This window comes from Nymphaea colorata, chromosome 5 (assembly GCF_008831285.2).
Source record: "Nymphaea colorata isolate Beijing-Zhang1983 chromosome 5, ASM883128v2, whole genome shotgun sequence".
Taxonomy (NCBI): Eukaryota; Viridiplantae; Streptophyta; class Magnoliopsida; order Nymphaeales; family Nymphaeaceae; genus Nymphaea; species Nymphaea colorata.
Window position 1 is genome coordinate 1,155,365 of NC_045142.1, and position 21,003 is coordinate 1,176,367.

The following is a 21,003-nucleotide window of genomic DNA, read 5'->3' on the forward strand; positions in this document are numbered from 1 at the left end:
CTTTTGTGCTCCATAATCCTCTCGCCGTTGTTCAAACACCCCCATTTGGCCTTTGTCAATTTCTGGCAGTTTTCTACCAGCTACCAGTGGCAGAGCTAAAAAAAAATTTGTGGCTAAGGGGCACCGTAAGTTTAAATTTCAAACTTTGAGGAGCACCCATATGTAAAAAACTGAAAAATAATGAAGATTTTATATATAAAATAAAGTAAATATTGTGGACTAGTAACCACTGACCTTTAATTTTCTATATGGAAAGGAGTTAGTGTGGTAAGGTTGGTTGTAGCTGCCAGATGAGATGGTTAGTTCATAGTGCACGCTAAGGCCCGTTTGTTTCAATCCACATTCATCTTATTCTTCAGGGTTCAACTCTGGTCCAACTAAACGGCTTTGAAATCTCAACGACAATGAAATATATCTAACCTCTCGACATCCCCATTTTCAAGAGAATCGTGTTTGTTTGACTGGAGAAGAAGAAGAAAAAAAAAAGTATTGTATTAGCATTTTTCCTTTTTTGTAGGGCATAGTGGACAGAGATTGACAAGGTCAAGATAAAGTTTCCCATAATTGAGTTTATGACGAAGAATAACTAGAAAAAGGAGCCCAAAAAGAAAAGTTTGTTTATAGAAACAGGGCTTCATATTAGTTGAGAAGTCGAGCTCACATTGGTCAAATGGTGAAACCAAGTGGGAAGAGCTTCGGTTGAGCAGTTTGCTGGTAAGGAGGTATACCTATGTCACAAAGATGGCCACCTGTTAATTGATCTCCTAGATGCTGAATATTGTTGGATGGTAGTATGGATGTCAATATATTCGACTTGAATCAGATATCCAAGGATTCGATAACAAAAAAATCAGGAATGAATATATATATATATATATATATAATTAAGAAATCGGATTGGATTCGGATTTAATAAATGACATCTGATCGGATTCGAATTTGGATATATATAAATATTCGATCAGATTTGAATCGGATCAGATTCATTTTTAGACAAATATCCTATATCTAATGCTATTGAATATTGAAAATTGGCAAAATCCGGTTCAAAATTTGGATTTGAATATAAATATAAAAATCAGATTCGGATATGACCTTTTTTTATTTCTAACTCGAATATGAATATGTGAATATCCAAAAAAACAGATATGATTAAGGATATATCCAATCCGAATCCGATCAGTTGACATTCCTAGATGGCGATCTATCATAAAGTGTCAATAGGGAGGTGGAATTTTCTTATGCTCACCTAAAAATTGCTTTAAAATTAAAACTTTAATTTAAAAAATTGTCATGCATATTTATTTATGTCCACCAAAACTGAGAACAATGGCCACAAGGTCCAACTTCAACGGAAGGATAAGACAAAACACAAAAGGATGTAAAACATGAACATGATATTTATGGAGAACATGATATTCTCAGGCCATGAGTCTGGAGAACATGTGATTCAAAAACACAGTGTTACTTTCTTCTTTCCCAATCTACTTAGAACGCATATTGTGAATTCAGAATCAGTTTCACTTCACTGGATTTAGATTTTGTTTCAGATTGGATCACATATCAGTAGTTCGGATCCTAAATTTATCTCAAACTGGATCCGTGCTAAATCTAGCTCTTCCCGGTACTAAATGAATCTCCAACTGGATCACTTGAATATGAAAAGAGAATTTCTCATCCTTGCCAGGTACGTCCCGCATGCAGAAACATTATTGGTGCATGCTGACAAGAGGAAGTTGATGGCTGTCCTTTGATTCTCATATTAAAAAAACTAGAAAGAACCAAAGGCAACAAAGTCGGTGGATGGGCCTAAAAGTTCTCCCAGGGGTTTGGCAAACAGATTGAAGATTGTCGTAGTCAACTCTTAGAATGTCAGATTGAGGCGAAAAGAGGCTGCCATGCTGCTTTGATTGATGAAAAGAATTGCAAGGAAGGTCTTGGGAAACTTTTAAACAAGAAAGAGTCATTTTAGCAAAAAATCTCGAATAAAGTGGCTAAAAGGTGGAGACTCCAACACTAAATTCTTCCATGAATCAGTGAAAAGTAGAAGAAGGAGAAATCGGATAGCTATGGTTGCCATCAATGATCAGAAAATAGACAATGAGAAAGACATTTTCACGCATTACTGTCAAGACTTCCTGCAGAAAGAAAGTGAAACAGGAATTCTAAATCCAGACATGATCAACAGCACCGTAGTAAGTGTGGACCAAAATGAGAGTCTCATGTCACCCATATGGGATGAAGAGATCAAGTGGGCAGTCTTAGAAGCAGACAAAGATTCAGCACCTGGGCTAGATGGATTTCCAAATAAGTTTTTCCAAGACAACTGGCTGATTCTCATATGACCTCTCCGTCTTCATTCGAGATTTCTTTGCTAAAGGTAAACTAATCAGCAAAGCTAATAGAACACGTTTAGCTTTGATTCCGAAAATTTCAGGTGAAGCTGCTATTCAAAATTTCAGACCCAGATCTCTTTGCAGTAGCATCACCAAGTTCCGGAGTGATATCGTGGTAAAAAGAATGAGATCTATACTTTGCGGATCATTGCTAGTAACCAAAGCGCGTTCCTTCTTCGGCGTTGCTTCCAAGAGTGCATCTTTTTAGGCCAGGTTCACTCCATAGCTACCAAGAAAAGCAAGTCTCTATGCCTTGAAATTGATTTGAGCAAAGTATATGAGAGAGTCTCTTGGGCATTCTTGGAGAACTTGTTGAGACAGTTGGGGTCTGAGGAAGGTTAGATTCAAAGGATTATGATCCTTGAGTCTTAAGTATCTATGGCAGTCATATTATGATCCTCTCTCACCTTATTTGCTTCTTATAGTTGCAGAGATGTTTGGTAGAAGTCTCAAAGAAGCCATAAGCTCGAGCAGGATTAAGCTTCTGTGTTTTGGAATTCATGGAGAAGGCATAGACTCCTTTCTTTATGCCGATGACTTAATGTTGTTCATTGGCTATAATCAAAGAACAATGGTCAACACCAAAAGGCTAATTGAAGCTATTGAGGAGTGATAAAGTACGTTTTGTCTACCATCCCACAGTATTGGAGTATAGTCTTCCGCCTCCCATCCAAATTCATGTTTAAAGTTGATAGTTTATGTGTTTATTTCCTACAGGGCAACGACAGGATCATGCGCAGAGCACACATACTCAAATGGGCAATTTTCGTTTGTCATGCTATTAATTCTAACAATATATGGGCCAACTATATCAAGGAGAAATACATAAGAAAACATAGTATGTGGAGTAATTCTACTTTCTCCAAGTGTTCTCATGTAAGGAAATCAATCTGGACAGCATGGAAAACCATAAGGAATGAGATTCTTGGCAAGTGAATAATGGGAAATCTGCTAAAGCCTGGTATGACGGATGAATGGGTGCCTATCTCTCCCCAGGTTTTATCCGGAACTACACCAATGTTGGGATTCAGCCACTTTAAACAAGTTTTTGTTTAAAGTTGCAAAAGGTTAGAAATTAGAAAGGAATCCGCCGGGTCGAATTAGATATCTCTACTGCACTATTTGGGTATTGCTTAATTTGACTCAAATCAGATTTGGATTTGAATACAAAAAAAAGAAAAGGATGCCATTTAATTATGCTTGGCAACTTCAACTAAATACAAAAGACCAGCTTAACAAAACTTTTTGAACTTACATTTTTTATTGTGACACTAAAAGTTAGCACCTTCTTGTGAATGTTTTATCTTTTCATGTTACGTACGGTGAATCACTATGTGAACATGTTATAAATATATATATCCATGTACCAAAGCTAGTATACAGTACATGAGAATGCTATTTTTATCGAAGCAAAACGCCTCAAGAAATCTTTTTTGGATGGTATGCTTCTACAAATATGTGATCATTTTTTGCAGTTTAACATTTCTAATTACGTATTTGTCGCGTAATCGTTAAATTCATGTATTGATGGCCAGCGTTAAATTGCGAACCCATCGGCTTGTAAGAATGAACATGTGGAAAAAAAAGATCGACGACTTCTTGTTGGAGAGATTTTCTTTAAATAGTTTAAGCAATGAGACAAACCATTTTTCACGTAACTGAATCCGAAGAACCCTCCCTTTGTGTCCCAAAACTCCAGGTCTCTGTCAGGCTCCATGCAGATTGCTGCTCCAATTCTGAAAGAAAAAGCAAGAAAAGCAACAAATCCTTTTGTTGTTCCTTTGATCTGTAACTCACTATTATGGAAAGAACAAACGCCAGCAGTGGAAGTTTCAGAAACCTACCCTTTTAATCTTATCTTCTTCGCGAACGTCTTTCTTATGTAATAAGCTCTACTTCGTGCAAGCTTCTGCTCCAAGTTGAATTACTTGGAATTCATCATCAGAAATCTATGCAGGAAATGGGTATGTTCATGTTTGTCTATTAGTCATTCTATGGATCAGAGGAGGAGGATTCTGATAAGCAATCCATAAAAATCAGCACCTGGCCACAAGGATTAACAAGGAGGATCATGGAGATATTAACTGGTATGCCTCTAAAAAGACTCTGGTTGTTAATATTGGTAGTACCTCTCTTATGGTTATGCTTCATCTTTTTCAATCTGCATTCGACATCCATAGATGAAAACATCAAACTGATATCAGTTGCAGACACGGCAGAATACAGATATCCAAATGTTACAGAAAACACAGAGACAAATGTTACAGATCACATAGATCAGATAGTTGCAGAACACAGTGACCCAACAGACAAGTTTCCATTCATGAAGGCATTGAGAAGCAGGGAGAACCATAGTGATCCTTGTGGGGGGAAATATATTTTTTTGCATACACTACCAAGAAGGTTTAACGCAGACATGCTGAAGGACTGCAAGAACCTTAACCAATGGGTTGATATGTGTAAGTTCAGTTTGAATTATGGTTTAGGCCTTCCACTGAAGAACAAGGAGAATGTTTTCACGAAAAAAGGTTGGTTTGCTACAGACCAATTTGCACTGGATTTGATCTTCAATAATAGGATGAGACACTACGAATGCTTAACAAGTGATCCAGCCATGGCAGCCGCGTTTTTTGTTCCTTTCTATGCTGGGATAGATGTGGGACGATACCTTTGGGGGCCCTATAACATTTCTGTGAGGGATGCTGCTTCTCTTGAGCTTGTCACGTGGTTGGTGAGAAGGCCTGAATGGAAAATCATGCGAGGCAAGGATCATTTTCTTGTAGGAGGAAGAATTACCTGGGATTTCCGAAGAAGAACAGATTCGGAATCCGACTGGGGAAACAAGCTCCTGGTCCTGCCTGAACTCAAGAACATATCTATGTTGGTTATAGAATCTAGTCCATGGCATGCAAATGACTTTGCTGTGCCTTACCCTACATACTTCCATCCTGCAAAGGATAAAGAAGTAATTGATTGGCAGAAGAGAGTGAGGAGATTTAACAGGCCTTGGCTTTTCTCGTTTGTCGGTGCCCCACGTCCTCAACAAGTTGACTCAATCCGTGGGCAGATAATTGATCAGTGCAGGAGATCTTCTCGATGCAGATTGTTAGAATGTGGCACTGGGAAGAACAGTTGTTATTCTCCCAGCAACGTTATGAGGGTATTTCAGGGTTCGGTTTTCTGTCTCCAACCTCAGGGTGATTCATTCACTAGAAGATCTGCTTTTGATTCAATCCTTGCCGGCTGTGTGCCTGTTTTCTTTCATCCTGCATCTGCATATACACAGTACATATGGCATTTGCCACGGAATTACTCCAAGTACTCGGTCTTCATATCCGAGGATGACATCAGAGAAGGGAACACTCTGATAGAGCAAAGGTTACTTAAACTATCACAGGATCAGATCAGCAAGATGAGAGAAGAGGTGATCAAACTTATTCCAAAGTTGGTCTATGCTGACCCACGATCTAAACTAACAAAGATCAGAGATGCTTTTGACATATCAGTCGAAGCAGTGATTGACCGGGTGGCAAAGTTGAGGATGAACATAGTTAATGGCGTTCATGAGAATGAGCCTGATGAAAGTTACAGTTGGAAGTATCCTCTACTAGAGCCAGGGGCAGACACAGTAGTGGGGGAGTATGAATGGGATCATTTCTTCTATAAACAGAAGGAAGGATAATAGAAGCCCGTGAACAGTTTTGTACGTTATCAAAGAAATCCTTATACATTCATTGGTTTTATTTTTCTTTGACTTTTCCAATGTACATAATCAATTGACATTGATTTCAAATACTTTAGACACAGGAATTGAGAAGTTCACTTCACGAGCCCTTGTAAGCAAAACCTGCATGGGCAGAAAGATGAATGCCAATTGCCAACAACGCACAGTGGCGCATGCTGCCGAAAATACGGGTTTGCAAGCACTTTACATTAGTTTATCCATTACTCACGCATGTAAGTGCTCCCCTTGTAAGCAGAACATGCATGACCAGAAAGATGAACTACAAAGAATAATATGGCACATATTACGAAAATAATATGGTTGCAAGTAGAAAGCAACCCCTGAATCAAGCGGCTTGAGGAAATTTTCAGACTTGGGGGCTTAATTTTCCTATAATTCCAAAAAACGTGTTTTGTGATTCTCCTAACAAGAACTGCAGTTTTCTTAAAGCTGCAGCTTTTTTTTCCAATATTACCTTGGATTGCATAATTACGTTCCTACCAATTAGCTTACCATTTTTTTTTCCAAAATAGCAAATGAGCGTCAGCTACAATCTCCAAACACAGAGCTACTAACCGCATGGTTTCACAGCGTTGAGCAAGCGATCTATTCTCTTATAAAAGAAAATACGAAGACCTAGAAACAAACAAGTGAATGCTGAATACTTTTCATCTTTTAATGTAAAGCCCGGTGACCAAGTAACAAGGCGGGTGCAACGCCACAAGGTGGAATTATTTGCGTTTCTTGACAGCGAACGCATACCAAACTGAGATTTGACATGAATGTCGTTACCAGCAGCTGCCCGGTTGATTCGGCGCATAACAAAATCTTCAACTCGGGTATCCTTCCTCTTCACAGTTACTGTAAGATACTGCTAACAGGAAGAACGCAGAGTTTTCTAGAACAAAACGGTAGTAAAAAGCAATATATAAAACAAAGAGTGGCTCCATGAGAACTGCATTTGTGCAATACAGAGACATTTTCGCCAGAGTTCTAACAAGCAAAATATATTGGTTGCATCCACTAAATATGCAAAGGTTCAAATTCAATAAGATATAGCGACGCTTGTATCTTTTTGGATGCAGCACGCCGAAGCTTGCATAATACTTCCAGCCAGGAGACGAACCAGATTGAGCTCTTCCTTCAGCTTCTCCACATCTCTCAACTGACAAGGCTTCTCATAGTTCTGGACCTCTGGTACAGCCAAGAGGCTTGGGACTGGAAGGAGAGAGAGAGCCCCACCACTTTATGAGATTGCCCCTCAAAATGAGCGTATGGTGGGGAGCCATACCTGTAGAATATCCTCAATAGACTCCATGATTAAGTATTTACTATGAACTGAAGGAAAAAGCAATCGGTCGCCTGGTTAACACCCTTCAAGCGCAGGAATGTTTTCAATACAAGTCTTGAGGATTTCACACTGGTGGGGCCTTATTCTTTGCAACTGGAAATTAACTTATGCCTAGAAGAACTTGACAAGCCCACGACCCTCCACACTGACCTTCTGCGCCTGCAGCTGCTTCCTTTTCGGGGCTTTCAGGTGTTGCAGCTTCTTGTTCATCTGAACCCAAAAACAAGAAATGAGACGTTTCGACACAAATAAAAGGATTGAAAATCTACTTATTTCTTCGGTAGATTGTGTATGCATTTAAAGAGCCACAGATCAAGCAGTCAATAAACTGAACACAATCTTGCTTCAAGTAAGAGAACAATGTTAGAGTCCAACTCTATAGATAGAATAAGTCGTGAATGACAGTATCAAAAGCCAGGAGAAAATTAAAGGTTCGCTATTTGCTCGACTAACAAGTGTGACCACCACAAACATGCCAGGGTACAGCAATACTATTCTGTCCCAGCCTATTCATAATTCGTTCAGCCCATACACCTTGCACATGGATACGGGTATCCTCATTCCATCCATATAACAGAGAAATAAAACCATTAGAAAAATCACACTGGAGTAACAAAAATCACAAGCACAAAAATGAACCAACAACACAAGAAACCAGAGGGAGACCAGACCCTAGAACATGGTTCCGAAACTATCCATGGAGGCCACCAAGTGATAATGTCTCTCAAAATGCACATAAATTAAGCTTGTGTCATACACACACAAGAATGGAGATGCAACAGCTTGGAGGGCTGCACGACCAATAATTTGATAACCATCACAGTCAAGAATTACAAAAAACAAAAAAATCCTTATGCCCTCATGTGCACACCTTTGACTAAATTATCATGGATTGACAAAAGAGCAAATGCAAATGGCAAAAAATTCAACAAGGAAAGAAAAAACAAACAATTACCTTCATCCGCCGCTCATCTTGTTTCAACTGTCTAGCACGTGCCCTCACCTCCTCTGGGTCTATCTTGGATTGGGGCCGAACCACAAAATCCAAAGGTAAGGCTTCTGGCCTAGAAGCATGCAACCTGGGAGCTGACTGGCTAGATTTTGGTTCCCTAAATGATGAGAAAATTGAAAATTCAGCAACAGAATAAGAGTATATTACACCAATATCATAACTATAAATAGATTCATAAATTCTTACTGTGAAAAATCAGCTATATCAAGATCGTCATCTCGAGATTGAAGGCCTGCAACCTTAGCAATTGGCCTGTTTAATGCAAAAGAGTTTATGAGAAAACATCAACTAGGAAACCAAGAGAAATGAAAAAGACATGTTCTCAAATGTACTTTTTTACAGGTGGCCTGCGGTAGGGAGCTCTCTCATCATCATAGTGCTTCATGTCCTCGAAACGAGTGCTCTTTTGGAATATGGGCCGGCTCTGCACAAAATCAAATTTGATATCAGATCAGCTTTTTTCTCAACAGCAAAAATTGACGTAGCTTATCGACAATAAAAAAAAAAAGCAAAATATTTGAAATTTAAGGAAACATCATACATGAAAAAATGGATAACCAATGCTTCCACTACAGGGAAATATAGAAAGGGAAGGAGAACCTTCCAACTTTCCATGGGATGCATGCAACATACCCATTGATCAACTAAATCACGAGCAAGTTTTCTGTTGGAAGTCGTCTCCTCATCAGACCTTGACAAGAACATGATCACCTGCACAAAAAATATAAGGTGACTTCAATGTTTTCTCTAGAGATAAGCAATAGATGAAAATCGTGCAACATCTCAGAGCAGGAGAGTTAGAGAACCTTGCCCAAGCCACTCCTTTTGAGTTGTTCCTTCCTATCATACTGCTCAACATCAATGGGTAACTGAACACAAAACACAAGATACAACATAGGGTCATCACCTGACGCAAAAAGAATAAAGTGCACCAAACGGAGAGTGCAGAAAATGAAGGATTCTAGTAGACCAAAATTGCAGACTTCCACATCATTAAGTAGAAGATCATAAAACTTACATCAGTCAAGACTTTCAATATAGCAGTTCGAACATTTATGTTTGGCAAGCACCCATCGGGAAGAGGTTCAAGCCAATTCTTCAAAACAGACAGTACTCCACGATCTAAAAACTCTTGTTGCAGTTGTCTCCTACATATTTTTGAAATACCAGGTCAGAAATTGTATCAATCAAGCTATAACTTTGAAGAAACTTTTAATGGCAAATGCCTTTCAAATATTCTGTACTAATATTAGAAATCCTTCATACTTTGAGAGAACATCAGTTAACATTGGCAACATCTTCAATTTATTTATAGCTGGTTTGGCCTGTCTGTTTAACTCTGCATCCTCCTCAGCTGCGACTTCAAGTCTTGCCATAAACTGCTCCACAAGCATCGCAGTTTCCTCAGCAGTTCTTTCTTGTTTCTTGTTTTTCTTTTTGCCCATCTTGAACAGTCGTTTGATTTCATCGTCTTCCTCCCCTTCTTCTGCCTGAAAAATGCAACAGGACAGGGGAAGTATCAAATAGCTTCAGCTAGGTAAAAAAAATTCCAGACAACCATAAAAGTTCCCCAATTTATATCCCACAAGACAGCAACTCTGTCCAAGGAACCAAGTCACATACATAGCTTCAGGCACAGGAGCATGTAGTCATTTACAAAGAGCGTGGAGGACATGTGACCAACCTTGATAAGGCACGTGTTGCCCACCATCACATAGTACCAGAAAATCATGTCCATAAACAAAAAGACATCGCAAACAAAAAACTATGCAACTGACTGGAAAAGAATGAAATAAAACATGATATTTTGAACCAACTAAGAACAATATAACCAACCTGAGGAGCATCTCCAGCAGAGCCAGCATCATCATCACTTCCATAACGATCAGCAGGATCTACACCAGTATCATCAATGAATGCATCATCATCTTTGGTTCTTACACCCTCGTGGTCATCCTATGCAAGTAATAGTAAGAAAAGAGGAACATTATTCTCTAATGAAAAACTTAAGGAATGCCACACATTAAAGGTCAGCATCTCGTCAAACGCCAGACTTGGGAAGAATAAAAAGAAACAAGAAAGACAAGTATGAGTATCATCATCCTAAATGCATATAGCATAACAAAATCAAGAACGTGTATGCACAAACAAACATATAACGGAAATGTTCCTGTAGATTTAGTCTTTCAACTGTGTCCATATTTCTATTTGGCCTTCCGCAGTAGGCACATTGATGAATTTGAGTTTTCAAAGGAAAAACAGATATGAACAGATAAAGTCCGCTTCATAGAAATGCGCCAAAAACAAAAGGGATTGTTAAACACATTGTCACCAAACAACAACTGATTATGATCTCTTTAAGAAGACATCACTTCATCGATAGGGAAATCCAGGAACATGCTGGGGTTAAACAGCTGGAAAAGCCTGTCCCGGTGGACTGTATTTACTGTCTATATAGGATGAACTTCAAAAGAAGCAAAATGAGCAAAATACATGCACAGAAAAATCTAGAAATCGAGGAAGTTGGAACAGAAAAGTGCTTCGTGAAAGCCTTATTGACCAAAATCTAAACAAAACATCAACCACTCTGACATGAATTTGCGGAACTATTCGTAACCAAGACAGGCTCGCATCCGAAAATTGTTTTAAAACATCTTCACATGTTCAGAAATTAACCGGGATTGAATACAAAGGGACGGGAAGCTATGAAAAACCAGTTGAGCTTAAATGCTGACTGTTCCCGCCAACTCTAATGGAGTTTCAAGATCTAGGAAAACTATCGACCCTAATCATCGCAGAATTTTTGCCAAAAGAAATCCCGCGGTTTTTCAAAGAATGGCAGAATGCCAGTATATCTTACTTCTGAATCAGCTCCAGCTATGGACTCCCACATTTCTTTCACCATCTCCGAATCGCCTCCATGACTGTGGAAACCCCCAGAGGACCCACCTTTACCGCCCGACCTCGTGCTCTTCCCGAATCTCTTCTCTGCCTTCAACTTCTTCTCCTTCCGCTGTTCACCCTCCTTCAATTTCTTCCTCTTCCGTGGCTCGCCGTCCACGTCGTCACTCCACCTTGATTTTCCCGAGTAGCCCTCGCCGTAATCCGGCGAGGGTGCCTCGTCATCAAAACCGACGGAACTCTGAGCAGTGCTTTTCTTAATAAGCCTTTTCCTGGGCTTCGCCTTGGGAGCATCCTCCTCCCCGCCGGAATCAAGAACGGGTGTTGGCGATCGTTCCTGCCGCCAATCCTCTTCAGGCTCCAGCGATTCCTCCCGATCGGAAGGCATGTCAGGATCCATCAGAGGCTCTCCATCTTCATCACGATACCTAAATTTTCCAATGAAACAAAACATAAGCAAGAAACCAAACCCCATTCTCCAAGTAAATTGCCACGATCCGCCCCATCGACAAACAAAAGATCCCCCCCATTAATCCCCGAACGGGAAAGACCAAACCCTAAGAAACAGTAGAGGAGAAAAGCAAAAACAAAAACAACGAGAATTCCCATCGCTCGACAGCGAAAACACCCAAACCAGAGAAGGGCATCGAGTAGAAATGATCAGAGAAAACCGTAAACCCCTAATTCCATCGCACGTAAAATAAAAAGCTGAAAACCACCAAGAATGGAAATACTCACGGATCATCCTCGTAACCCATCGCTGCACGAGACGATCTGTTCTTCGCAAGAAATCGACACCCCACAAAGTTATACTTCTTCCCGCCTCACCCGATATGGAGATAGAGAGACAAGGGAAGGGAGGAAAGGAAGGACAGGGTTTTCCTCTTTCCTGGATTCCCCGAGATAGAGAAAAAGAAACAGAGAGGAAAGGAAGAAGACGAGAGAGAAGAGGGAGGAAGCCGGAGGGAAAGAACGGAGACCTCGGCCCCGCTTCTGTCGTGTTCGTATCCCCACCAGCCCCTCTAGTACTAGCAACCCGCAGCAGCAGGAGGCGGTCGCCGATAGATTCTCCACGACGCTCTCTTCGGTGAAAATAACTTGCTATTTATCGTCCCCTGGCCGCCGGCGGCGGTTAGCGTCCTTGACTCCCTTCGGTCCTCGCCGTGACTTCCGCGTTAAAAACCTACTACGTTCTAATACGCAGCCTGCAGCCAAATAACGAGAGAGATGGAATCCAGCATCAACAGTATCCTCACATCAGAAGGTCGCCCGAGTCAAAAGTAAGTCTGAAGTTCAATAAATTAGTCAAATTGTATCTAATTTTAGCGTGTTTGAGCATTAGATAAAGGAGATAGAGAGAGATATTGTGATCTAGGTAAGATTGTTCACCACCAATTTTAGGCATGTCTTCTTGAAGAAAAAGAAAATGATAGAAGATGCATGTGACTTTTTGTTCTTGTTCCACTTAAACTCTACAGAAATAACTCTTGTAGATACATTGTGCTGATTTTGTATCCAATGAGATAGTTTTGCTAAATACGGGTGTGTTTGGTAGCCTTAAATCAGATGTGAAATCCCTTTTATCTGGAACCGTTTGAGTGAACATGCAAGGGTTTCACTCTAGGAAAAAAAAAATCAGATCCCACGAATCCCATGTATGGCCAAAACTTCAGATTTTTATGTTCTTTTTGGTCGGGTCCCGAGTGATCTTATATTACTTTTGATCTCATAAATAAATGTTCCCTCAATAGACAGGCTGCCAAATGGCAACTGTGATGAAGATGATGCCTTCAAAAATCTACAAGTAATGATGCGTTGTTGGTAAAGATGTCAATAAATCTGATTTAGATTTAATGTTTGACCCAACTTTATAAAGAAAAAAAAGAAACGAAAAAAAGTTTCACATCCGGTTAAGAATTTGAATGAGAAAATGGCATCACATCGGATTCAGATTTAAGTAGATATTGAGTGGAATAATCAGATTTGGATTGGATATAATTTTAAATAAATATTATGTGTTACATGGCTTGAATTATAGGAGTGTCAAATCTGAGGCTGATTTGAAATCCCTTTTACATGGAACATGATTTAAAAAAAAAAAAATCATTTGTCCTATATAAAAATTTTAGAAAATAATATATTAACCAGATTAAAATTCAGAAATTTTTTTTTTTTAAAAAAAATGGCTCTGCTTTAGGAGTTTGAAATAAAAGAGCAACAACATTTGACCACGCCACCCTCCAAACCCAGACCCAAATCCGACCACAAGTTAGCTCGGGTGGGTGGGCTCGGGTCCGCCCAAAAAATTCGATGCTTCCACCTGCACCACCACATGATGGGGCGGGCGATTTTTTCTCGGTCATGCATGTGATGGCGACGCACCATGTCATCCGCGCCAGAAGATCGGCTCATCGTAGACACGACCAATGATTTATGATGATGATGGCGGGGATTTGTTAGTTGGTATGGTGATGCATGATGTGCCATGATAACCATGCTGATGGATGGTGAGTCGCTGGCATACGTGGAAGAAGCGAAGCGTGTTGATCTTTGATGCGTGAATGCGTAAGCAGGAGGAAGCGTCCGGAACACGTTGGAGGCGCAAAATCCAAAGATATTAAAATTAGAGATAACATGACGAAATTATTTTTTAAATTAATCATTGCAAGTATATTGGAAAACATTGTTTTTTTTTTTTTCATATACCAACGCCTACTAAAAAAACGTACATATTGACAATAAAAATGAATGTTTGCATTTTTTTTTTTTTGAAGAAAAGCATTTTCATGGGTAAAAGTAATTTATTAGATCCTGAAACTTTTGAATCTTGAAATTCTTATAAAATCAAACCGTTTGTTATAGTTTTTTTCTTTCTACTGGTGTGAAAAAGTAAAGTGAGAGATCTAAGCATAATTTTTTAATGCAAACTACATGGTAACATTTCATCCTCATATATTATTGTAAGAAACTCCATTGCTGGACATTCGTTTTAGTCAAGATTCGATTCCTTACAGATATACATTTTCATGAAAATGCAGCAGTTTGACCATATAATGAGGATAAGGATAAAGATGAAGCCACAGATGAGTTGGAGGCAGATCGGATTGAATGGGTCAATGGGGCTGCCCAAATTATAATGTTATCATATTATAAAAATTTGGGGACATTTCTTTACATAAGATCCCCCAGATTTAAAGTGAATCATGATAGGCATTTCAAATTTTCGATATTTTGTAGATCTAAAATCCAATGTTCATTTCATTTTTAATGTCTATTCAGAGGAAACCATCAGTATAAAACCCTAAAAGCTTTTGATCTAGAGTTTACGTTTTGGGATCTTAAATTTGAAGTTGCATAAAAAAAAGTGTATTTTAAGAGATTTTCTAGTATGCTATATGTTAAAAACCAATCAAAAGGAGAAATATATAGATTTAAGATACCCGTGGATCTCTCCGACATGCAATGAAACAAACATTACTTAAATGACTGTTTGGCAACAATAACACATTATTACTGACCCGCAAAAATAATAGTAATAAAGTAAATTTATGAAATACTTGTTACAATATATATATGTGGATCTGCATATTATTTAAGGTAGGTTCATAAACTAGTAACAAAATGTTATTTTGCTGTTAAACAGCTCCCAAAGGTATACTTACACATTCAAGGTTCTGGGTGGTGGATGTATATTGTAAGCTTCAAACTCTGTAACTATCAAACATACCCAAATTATTTATAATTTTTGAAAGTTTATCAAATCACTTTATTTTTGTGGATCTGCATATTTTTTAAGGTAGGTTTTATAAACAAAAAAGAATTATATAAGCATTAAAAACATAAAGCACCTTTATTTGTCCATCATGATGATCATGAGTCATGACGATGAAACGATGGATGGTGATGACATTTTGCCATGGCATAACTGTCATTCGTGAGCAACATATGGTTGATCTTACAAGAGGCAGAGAGATTCAACAGCTTTATGTATAAGTAGGGGCCGGTGGGAGCGTGTGGCGGGGGGTGTCGCTGCTGCGCCCATAGGAGGGGCCTTCTTCTCGGCGAGGCCTTCTGCGATATGTCCTGCACTCTCGCCGTGCACCTGCCGGCGTGGAGGCCATCGCGTTCGTGGGGCCGCACATCTCCGGCGTTCGCGAGGTCCTGGCCGCCGGCCGCCTTATCGTCGTCCTGGTCGTCGTCGACGAGGAGTAGGACTGTCGCGGCGGTAGCTTCGCGGCCGGAGCAGGGGCGCTCGGCGGAGCTGGCCCTGGCCGAGGGTCCCTCTTGTATCTTCGTGGGTCCTATAGAGACTGCGAGCAAGGACATGCTCGAAGCTCTCTACCTTCAGGTGCGTCCCTTCTCAATTCCCCCTTCCTCATCTTCCTTCTCTCTGATTATTATCGGTGGGATCTCGTCTCGGGATACCAACGGGATTCAGATGAAACTTTGAGATGCTTTATTGCACTTGCTATTGCCTTTTTTCGTGGTTGTGACGGCAGCAGCGCCGGCGGCGGTGGTGGTAGACTGGTATCTAGTGATTAGATTTGGCAAGGCTTAGCGAACCTGAACTGGATTATATAAGAAGATTAATGTTTTTCCCGTTAAAATACATTTTTAATACTTTCACTTAACACTTATATCTGAATATAGTGTAATAAATTAGTAATACGTACGCGAAGAAGCGTGAAGCGGAGCCGTGATGAACACTCTATTGCAGTATTTGGCTAATTATGTGGATGTGAACGAGCTCCTACTTGGCTCACTTGTACAGCCGTCCATGGACGCAACTTTGACAAGAGATACTCTGTTTTTCACATTTATATATTAATGGGATGATTTGAACCGATATGTTTTGGCTTTAACGTTTGTAGAACATACATATCTACATTTAGATCATGGGAAGTAGGTTAGATAACTTACCCTTGATCTCATTTCCCAAACCGGTTTCGTATGAAGGTTCTATGGAGAAACGGGGTGCTCCAAATTGAGACGCCGCGGAAGTCCACAATCAAAATGCTACCACTCCCAATCTAAAATGTCAAAATTAACTTGGAGAAAAACTTATTTTTCTTAATTATAATCATGCTCCACCTCTTATCTCTTTCACCATATATGCGCGTATCTCGAATCCCTTCGTTGGGGAACGGATCGGGGTCTAGCCCGTCATGGTCGGAGCTGAAACTGCAGACCCAACAAGTTTTGAATCTGATTGTGTTGTGGTGCGTAGCTATTAGTGTAACGGAGACAATGTAGAACGTATAAATGACTTTGATAAAACATTATTAGCTATGACCTCCTCACTGAGACAACAATGCTACTTGCTTGGGGTGCATAAGCCTTAATAAGTACCATTGTATGCGTAAATAATTTATGCCATGGTTTCAAACTTTCAAACAACAGCATACTTTTTCAATTACATATTTCACATATGATGTTTTACAAACTTTCCTCAACTGTAGAATTTTTTTAGGATGTGAGAGATGAGATCGGATCTCACGCTGTTTGTAATTGTAGGCACGGGATGCATACTACAGCGGAAGGCCTTTAATCGTTGATGACATGTTTGATAAAGTGGAGGTAATTGATACACTGCTTTTGATATGTTTGTTATAGCAAACAAGGTATGCAATCTTACATATCAATCTGTGGAACAGTTGAAGTTGCGTTGCTATGGATCAAAGTCTGTTGTCAAGTATCCTCGGTGTAGCCTCATGAGACAATCAACTTATGCTGATGCTGAGGTAGTCCTCTCACGGAAGTAGATTTTTTTTTTTTTTTTTGAATGTTTGCTTTCTTTGGGAAGGTTCACTTTCTCATTGAGTTGAAGCTCATTTATGCTTTATGTGTTCCTCCATGGAGGGCGTGGGAGCAGGAAGATCTTTCACAGGTTTTCGCATTGGGAAGTATATGGACCCTTTTTCTTGCTTTTGGCAGCTTGGCTGTTCTAGTCCCAGCTGTCTATACCGCGGGTTTAGCCTATGAAGAACTTGCTGACTCAAGGCTGGTGTTTTATAGCTCTAGTGTACTTGAATGTCTTTCGAATGTCAATAGGATCCTACTCATTGGCCTAGGTTCCTCAATTGGGATTCCCATTGCATTGGCTTCAGGTACTACTTCTTCTTTCCAGTAACATTTTTTGTTTGCATATTCCTTTGCAGAATGATAGTTTCATGTCTAAGCCATTTTTTTCTTCAGTTATCTTTCTTAATACAGTTGAGAGGTCTTATGACTCCTTATGTTGTCACGGAACATGAATTGCTCATTTCCCTTTTATAAGCGGGTGCATGATATTGAACTCTGTAAAGTAAGTTAGTCAAATGTTGATTCTCCATCATGTATCTTTTTCTTTGTCACTGAGTTTTCTCCCTAAAGCTACTAGCACTCTCTTCCTTGGCTATATCTTGAATGTAGTACGGATAGAACTACATGAATTTCTGTGTCTTGTTTATGTTAGGACTTCTAAAATTGCTCAGTTGCTCCACCATAAGGGCTTAAACTTGCAGTCTGCAATAATTTCTTTTTACATCAGCGTTCATGGAAGTAAAAGACACATGAGGCCATATTATAATGCATTTTCTGACCCTTTTTTCCTCCCATATGTGCACCTGTTGCATCAGCATAGATGTCACATGTTGTTGGTGGACTTTGTACAGCCATTTTCTTCAGTTGCTCTTCTAAATTCTAGAGTGGCTATCTCCAGTTTTGGAAGATACTGACAGCTTCATTATCTTCTTTCAAATAGTACGAGCGCTGGAACGTCTCTGGAGGAATGACTTGGTCGCATTAAAAGGATCATGCCCAAATTGCGGTGAAGAGGTTTGCTATTCAAAACTGGACCTTCTCTTTAGATTTTGGAAACAGATTTGTGCAAGAGAGACCAAAGAATTTTCTCAGTTTTACTTTTATTTACATAACCTAATGGCTATTGATTGTTGAACCTGAACTGTTCAAGTGCATTCTGTTATAATGTAACCAAATAGTGTTTGAATTGCTTGAATTATTTTAGATTTTCCATTTCTGAGAAGGCTATTCTTAGCAAAAAATCATTAGATCCAATCTGTCGAGGACATCTGTGATTTGCTGAAAATGTCAAAGTTTGGTCTGCATTAAGGTTTGGTCCAAAATCTAACCTATTGGCACTCCTAGAATAAAATTCATCGTGTTTGTTGGTGAGGTCTCAGTTATAGTGTCAACAACTGATTCATGACTGCAGACATACCTGGACTGTTACTGATCTTCTTGATATGAGAGGATATACATTTTGATTCAATATTCGTTGTTGAAGATACAAGAAATCAACTTAAACCAGTTAATTGCCCTGGTAAGGGTTCTTTTTCTTTGTTTCTCTTACACGAGAAAACTAAATATGCTTTGATTCAAGACTTATAAATTGGAGTTACAAGGAGTTAAGACAGACCAGTTAATTGCTCTAGTGGGGGCTTTTTCTTGTTTCTCTTACATGAGGTCCTGAGGAAAATGAACATGTTTCAGTTAGGTCCAATCCTACAAGATGCATCAATTGTGAGCACTGAGCACGATTTGTCGATTTCTTTTCTAACTTCTAGCCCTAATGTAGTTCCTGGATGCTTGATAAAACCTAGTAAGCAGTCTGGTGGCAAATGTTGCTAAAATTTACTGTTTAACCATTCAGATAAGGGATACAAATAACTACATCATGATTACAAATGGAGCCACCCACTGGGATATGCACTCCACTCTGATTTCTCTTTCTAGGTGTCTTTACTGACTTCATTAGGAGGTAGGGAGATGAAATCTTTTTAGGGAAAGGCAAGATGCAGGGTGGGGTGAAAGAAACTTGATTAGGGAACACATTTTGGTCTTCTCTGAAAATTACTTGTCTAGGTTAATTTTGTAATTATTACCTTTTGTGATTATTCTGCCTGCAGAAAAGCTTTCAAACTAATTTTAGCTTTGGATTGTGATTTTGTGCAGGTTTTTGCATTTGTTAATGCAGAGAGATCTGGTCGGCCTTTCCATAGGACAGAGTGCCATGTATGTGAATCTACTCTGGAGTTCCGGACAAAAGTAGAGGTACTCGACAGTGTTTACTGCAATTGTTCTTACTTTCAACTGCCAAGCTGTTTTTAAAATGAATTCCCTAAAGCTGTTTTAAATTGGGAAGGTTGAAAGGAGAGGTGTGCACGCACATGCCTTCATGATATCTTGCAAGTCCTTGTCTGAACTCAAATGATATTTCTGTTAACGTCTTTTGAGGTCCTTTTACCAGGTTGTGATCTTGTAATAGCTCAAGTGCTCAATGTGTAAGGTTACAAACAAAACATTTGCAGTTGAGGGAAAAACTGGCTGCTCAGACATCAATTTTTTGCCCTTAACTTTTCATGGAACTAGGTTTTTTTTTACCTTGTAAGGATTCATAAGAGCCTTCAAGATGGGTTGTACAATTGAGAATACAACTACACAGTTACCGGCTTACCGCAATGCAACTACATAGAATTTTTCCCTCTCAGAGGACCAGAGTTGTGTCGGACATAAATCTAACTTTTCATTAAGTAATGATCTCATGTTGCTTCCTTGCAACGCAATCATGTCTGTTAAAAACCTGTACACTTAATCTGTTTTAAAGGCAGATTAGAGAGAGAAGAAAAAAAAGGTAGAGATAAAACTAGAAATAGGATACTGTACAAATAGGAGAACATCGACATGCTTTGCATAAAAAGACTTCCTGACATTCAATAGTTGGAGTGGTTGCACTGTTGAACTTTATGCTGAATGCTTCTATATGCCCAACTTAAAACAGGTGGGTAAGGTATCCCTTCAAACGAACTGCATTTTGTTGCTTTTCACTAATTCTAGTGTTGTTCTTTGCCTTCTCAGCATTCAGTCTCGAGGCTGGGTGGTCGATGGGTTTATGGTCGTATCTATTTGGTTCGGCAGAGAACAATGTGAAAAGATGGAAGGTGGCCCCGCTGATTTTGTAGTTTACTTAGAAGGGAACAAAAATCAAGGAAATGAAGCCCAAAATTTTTACCAAGGCTGATACCTGATTTTGATCTCTATAACCACCTCTTATGCAATGAATGATTCTTTATACTTGCTTGTATTAAACTGTCGATTTATTGTATATATAAGCTCTTTCTTACCAGCAAAAGGGCAGTGCTTTTTTCGTGTCTGTGTGTGTGTGTGTATGAGCGAGAGAGAGAGAGAGAGAGAGAGGTCAACCCCTTGATTTCATCTAACGTAGTTTGCTTTTGCTTGACAAAGTATCCACACTAAAATTCATGATCCGTTAGTTAAAAAATCTTCGATTTGATTATACTTAAGATCTTTATTTTACTTTTCTGCATTAACAAATATTCTCCATAATCTGATCCACACTTGCGTGGGACAAGAAGCTGATTTTAAATCCATGGATCTTAAACCCTAAGAACCTAAAACCCAACATGAAACTAAAACCAGCAACAGTCAAACACCTCTTAACTCGAACTTTCCTGTCCCATTTTCTAGATTAAATTGCTGTTGATCTTTTTTCCTAAATAATTTTTGAAACACACACCTACCAATTTGGCAATAATAAAAACACCGAACATTTCAAATTTCAATATCATAAACAATGCATTTAAGTTCTACCGTGGTTAAT

The 21,003-nt window shown here is 39.2% G+C and overlaps 3 protein-coding genes across 4 annotated transcripts; 2 read left to right on the top strand and 1 right to left on the bottom strand.

Moving 5' to 3' along the window:
- Positions 1-4,134: 4,134 nt before the first annotated feature.
- On the top strand, positions 4,135-6,197 carry LOC116254792 (xyloglucan galactosyltransferase KATAMARI1 homolog). Of its 2 annotated transcripts, none has more exons than XM_031630366.1 (2): positions 4,135-4,483; positions 4,577-6,197. In XM_031630366.1, the coding sequence occupies exons 1-2, from the start codon at positions 4,468-4,470 to the stop codon at positions 6,076-6,078; spliced, it is 1,518 nt and encodes a 505-aa protein (XP_031486226.1). In that variant the 5' UTR covers positions 4,135-4,467; the 3' UTR covers positions 6,079-6,197. The 2 variants fall into 2 exon arrangements, with proteins under 2 accessions (XP_031486226.1, XP_031486227.1); XM_031630367.1 differs by having other exon boundaries at positions 4,601-6,197.
- An 835-nt stretch (positions 6,198-7,032) lies between these two features.
- LOC116254647 (protein IWS1 homolog 1) lies at positions 7,033-12,504 on the bottom strand. Its single transcript, XM_031630174.2, has 11 exons — positions 12,123-12,504; positions 11,344-11,812; positions 10,320-10,439; positions 9,750-9,973; positions 9,502-9,631; positions 9,290-9,352; positions 9,117-9,194; positions 8,816-8,907; positions 8,670-8,735; positions 8,427-8,580; positions 7,033-7,681 (listed from the first exon to the last, which is right to left on the bottom strand). Exons 1-11 carry the CDS (start codon positions 12,140-12,142, stop codon positions 7,583-7,585), a joined length of 1,515 nt encoding a protein of 504 aa, XP_031486034.1. The 5' UTR covers positions 12,143-12,504; the 3' UTR covers positions 7,033-7,582.
- Positions 12,505-15,382: 2,878 nt separating this feature from the next.
- Positions 15,383-20,471, top strand: LOC116254151 (PGR5-like protein 1B, chloroplastic). The gene is made up of 7 exons (XM_031629304.2): positions 15,383-15,732; positions 16,899-16,961; positions 17,039-17,125; positions 17,257-17,491; positions 18,127-18,200; positions 19,338-19,436; positions 20,241-20,471. The coding sequence occupies exons 1-7, from the start codon at positions 15,463-15,465 to the stop codon at positions 20,310-20,312; spliced, it is 900 nt and encodes a 299-aa protein (XP_031485164.1). The 5' UTR covers positions 15,383-15,462; the 3' UTR covers positions 20,313-20,471.
- The last annotated feature ends 532 nt before the right edge of the window (positions 20,472-21,003 follow it).

Excerpts from the sequence above, each read along its gene's own strand:
- LOC116254647 (XM_031630174.2), bottom strand. The coding sequence starts at position 12,142 with ATGGGTTACGAGGATGATCC. Across the intron at positions 10,440-11,343 it reads TAGCTGGAGCTGATTCAGAA|GATGACCACGAGGGTGTAAG; the intron begins GTAAGATATACT and ends TTACTTGCATAG. Across the intron at positions 9,195-9,289 it reads AAAGGAGTGGCTTGGGCAAG|GTGATCATGTTCTTGTCAAG; the intron begins GTTCTCTAACTC and ends TTTTTTGTGCAG.
- LOC116254151 (XM_031629304.2), top strand. The coding sequence starts at position 15,463 with ATGTCCTGCACTCTCGCCGTGCACCTGCCGGCGTGGAGGCCATCGCGT. Across the intron at positions 17,126-17,256 it reads CAACTTATGCTGATGCTGAG|GAAGATCTTTCACAGGTTTT; the intron begins GTAGTCCTCTCA and ends GCGTGGGAGCAG. Across the intron at positions 18,201-19,337 it reads GCCCAAATTGCGGTGAAGAG|GTTTTTGCATTTGTTAATGC; the intron begins GTTTGCTATTCA and ends GATTTTGTGCAG.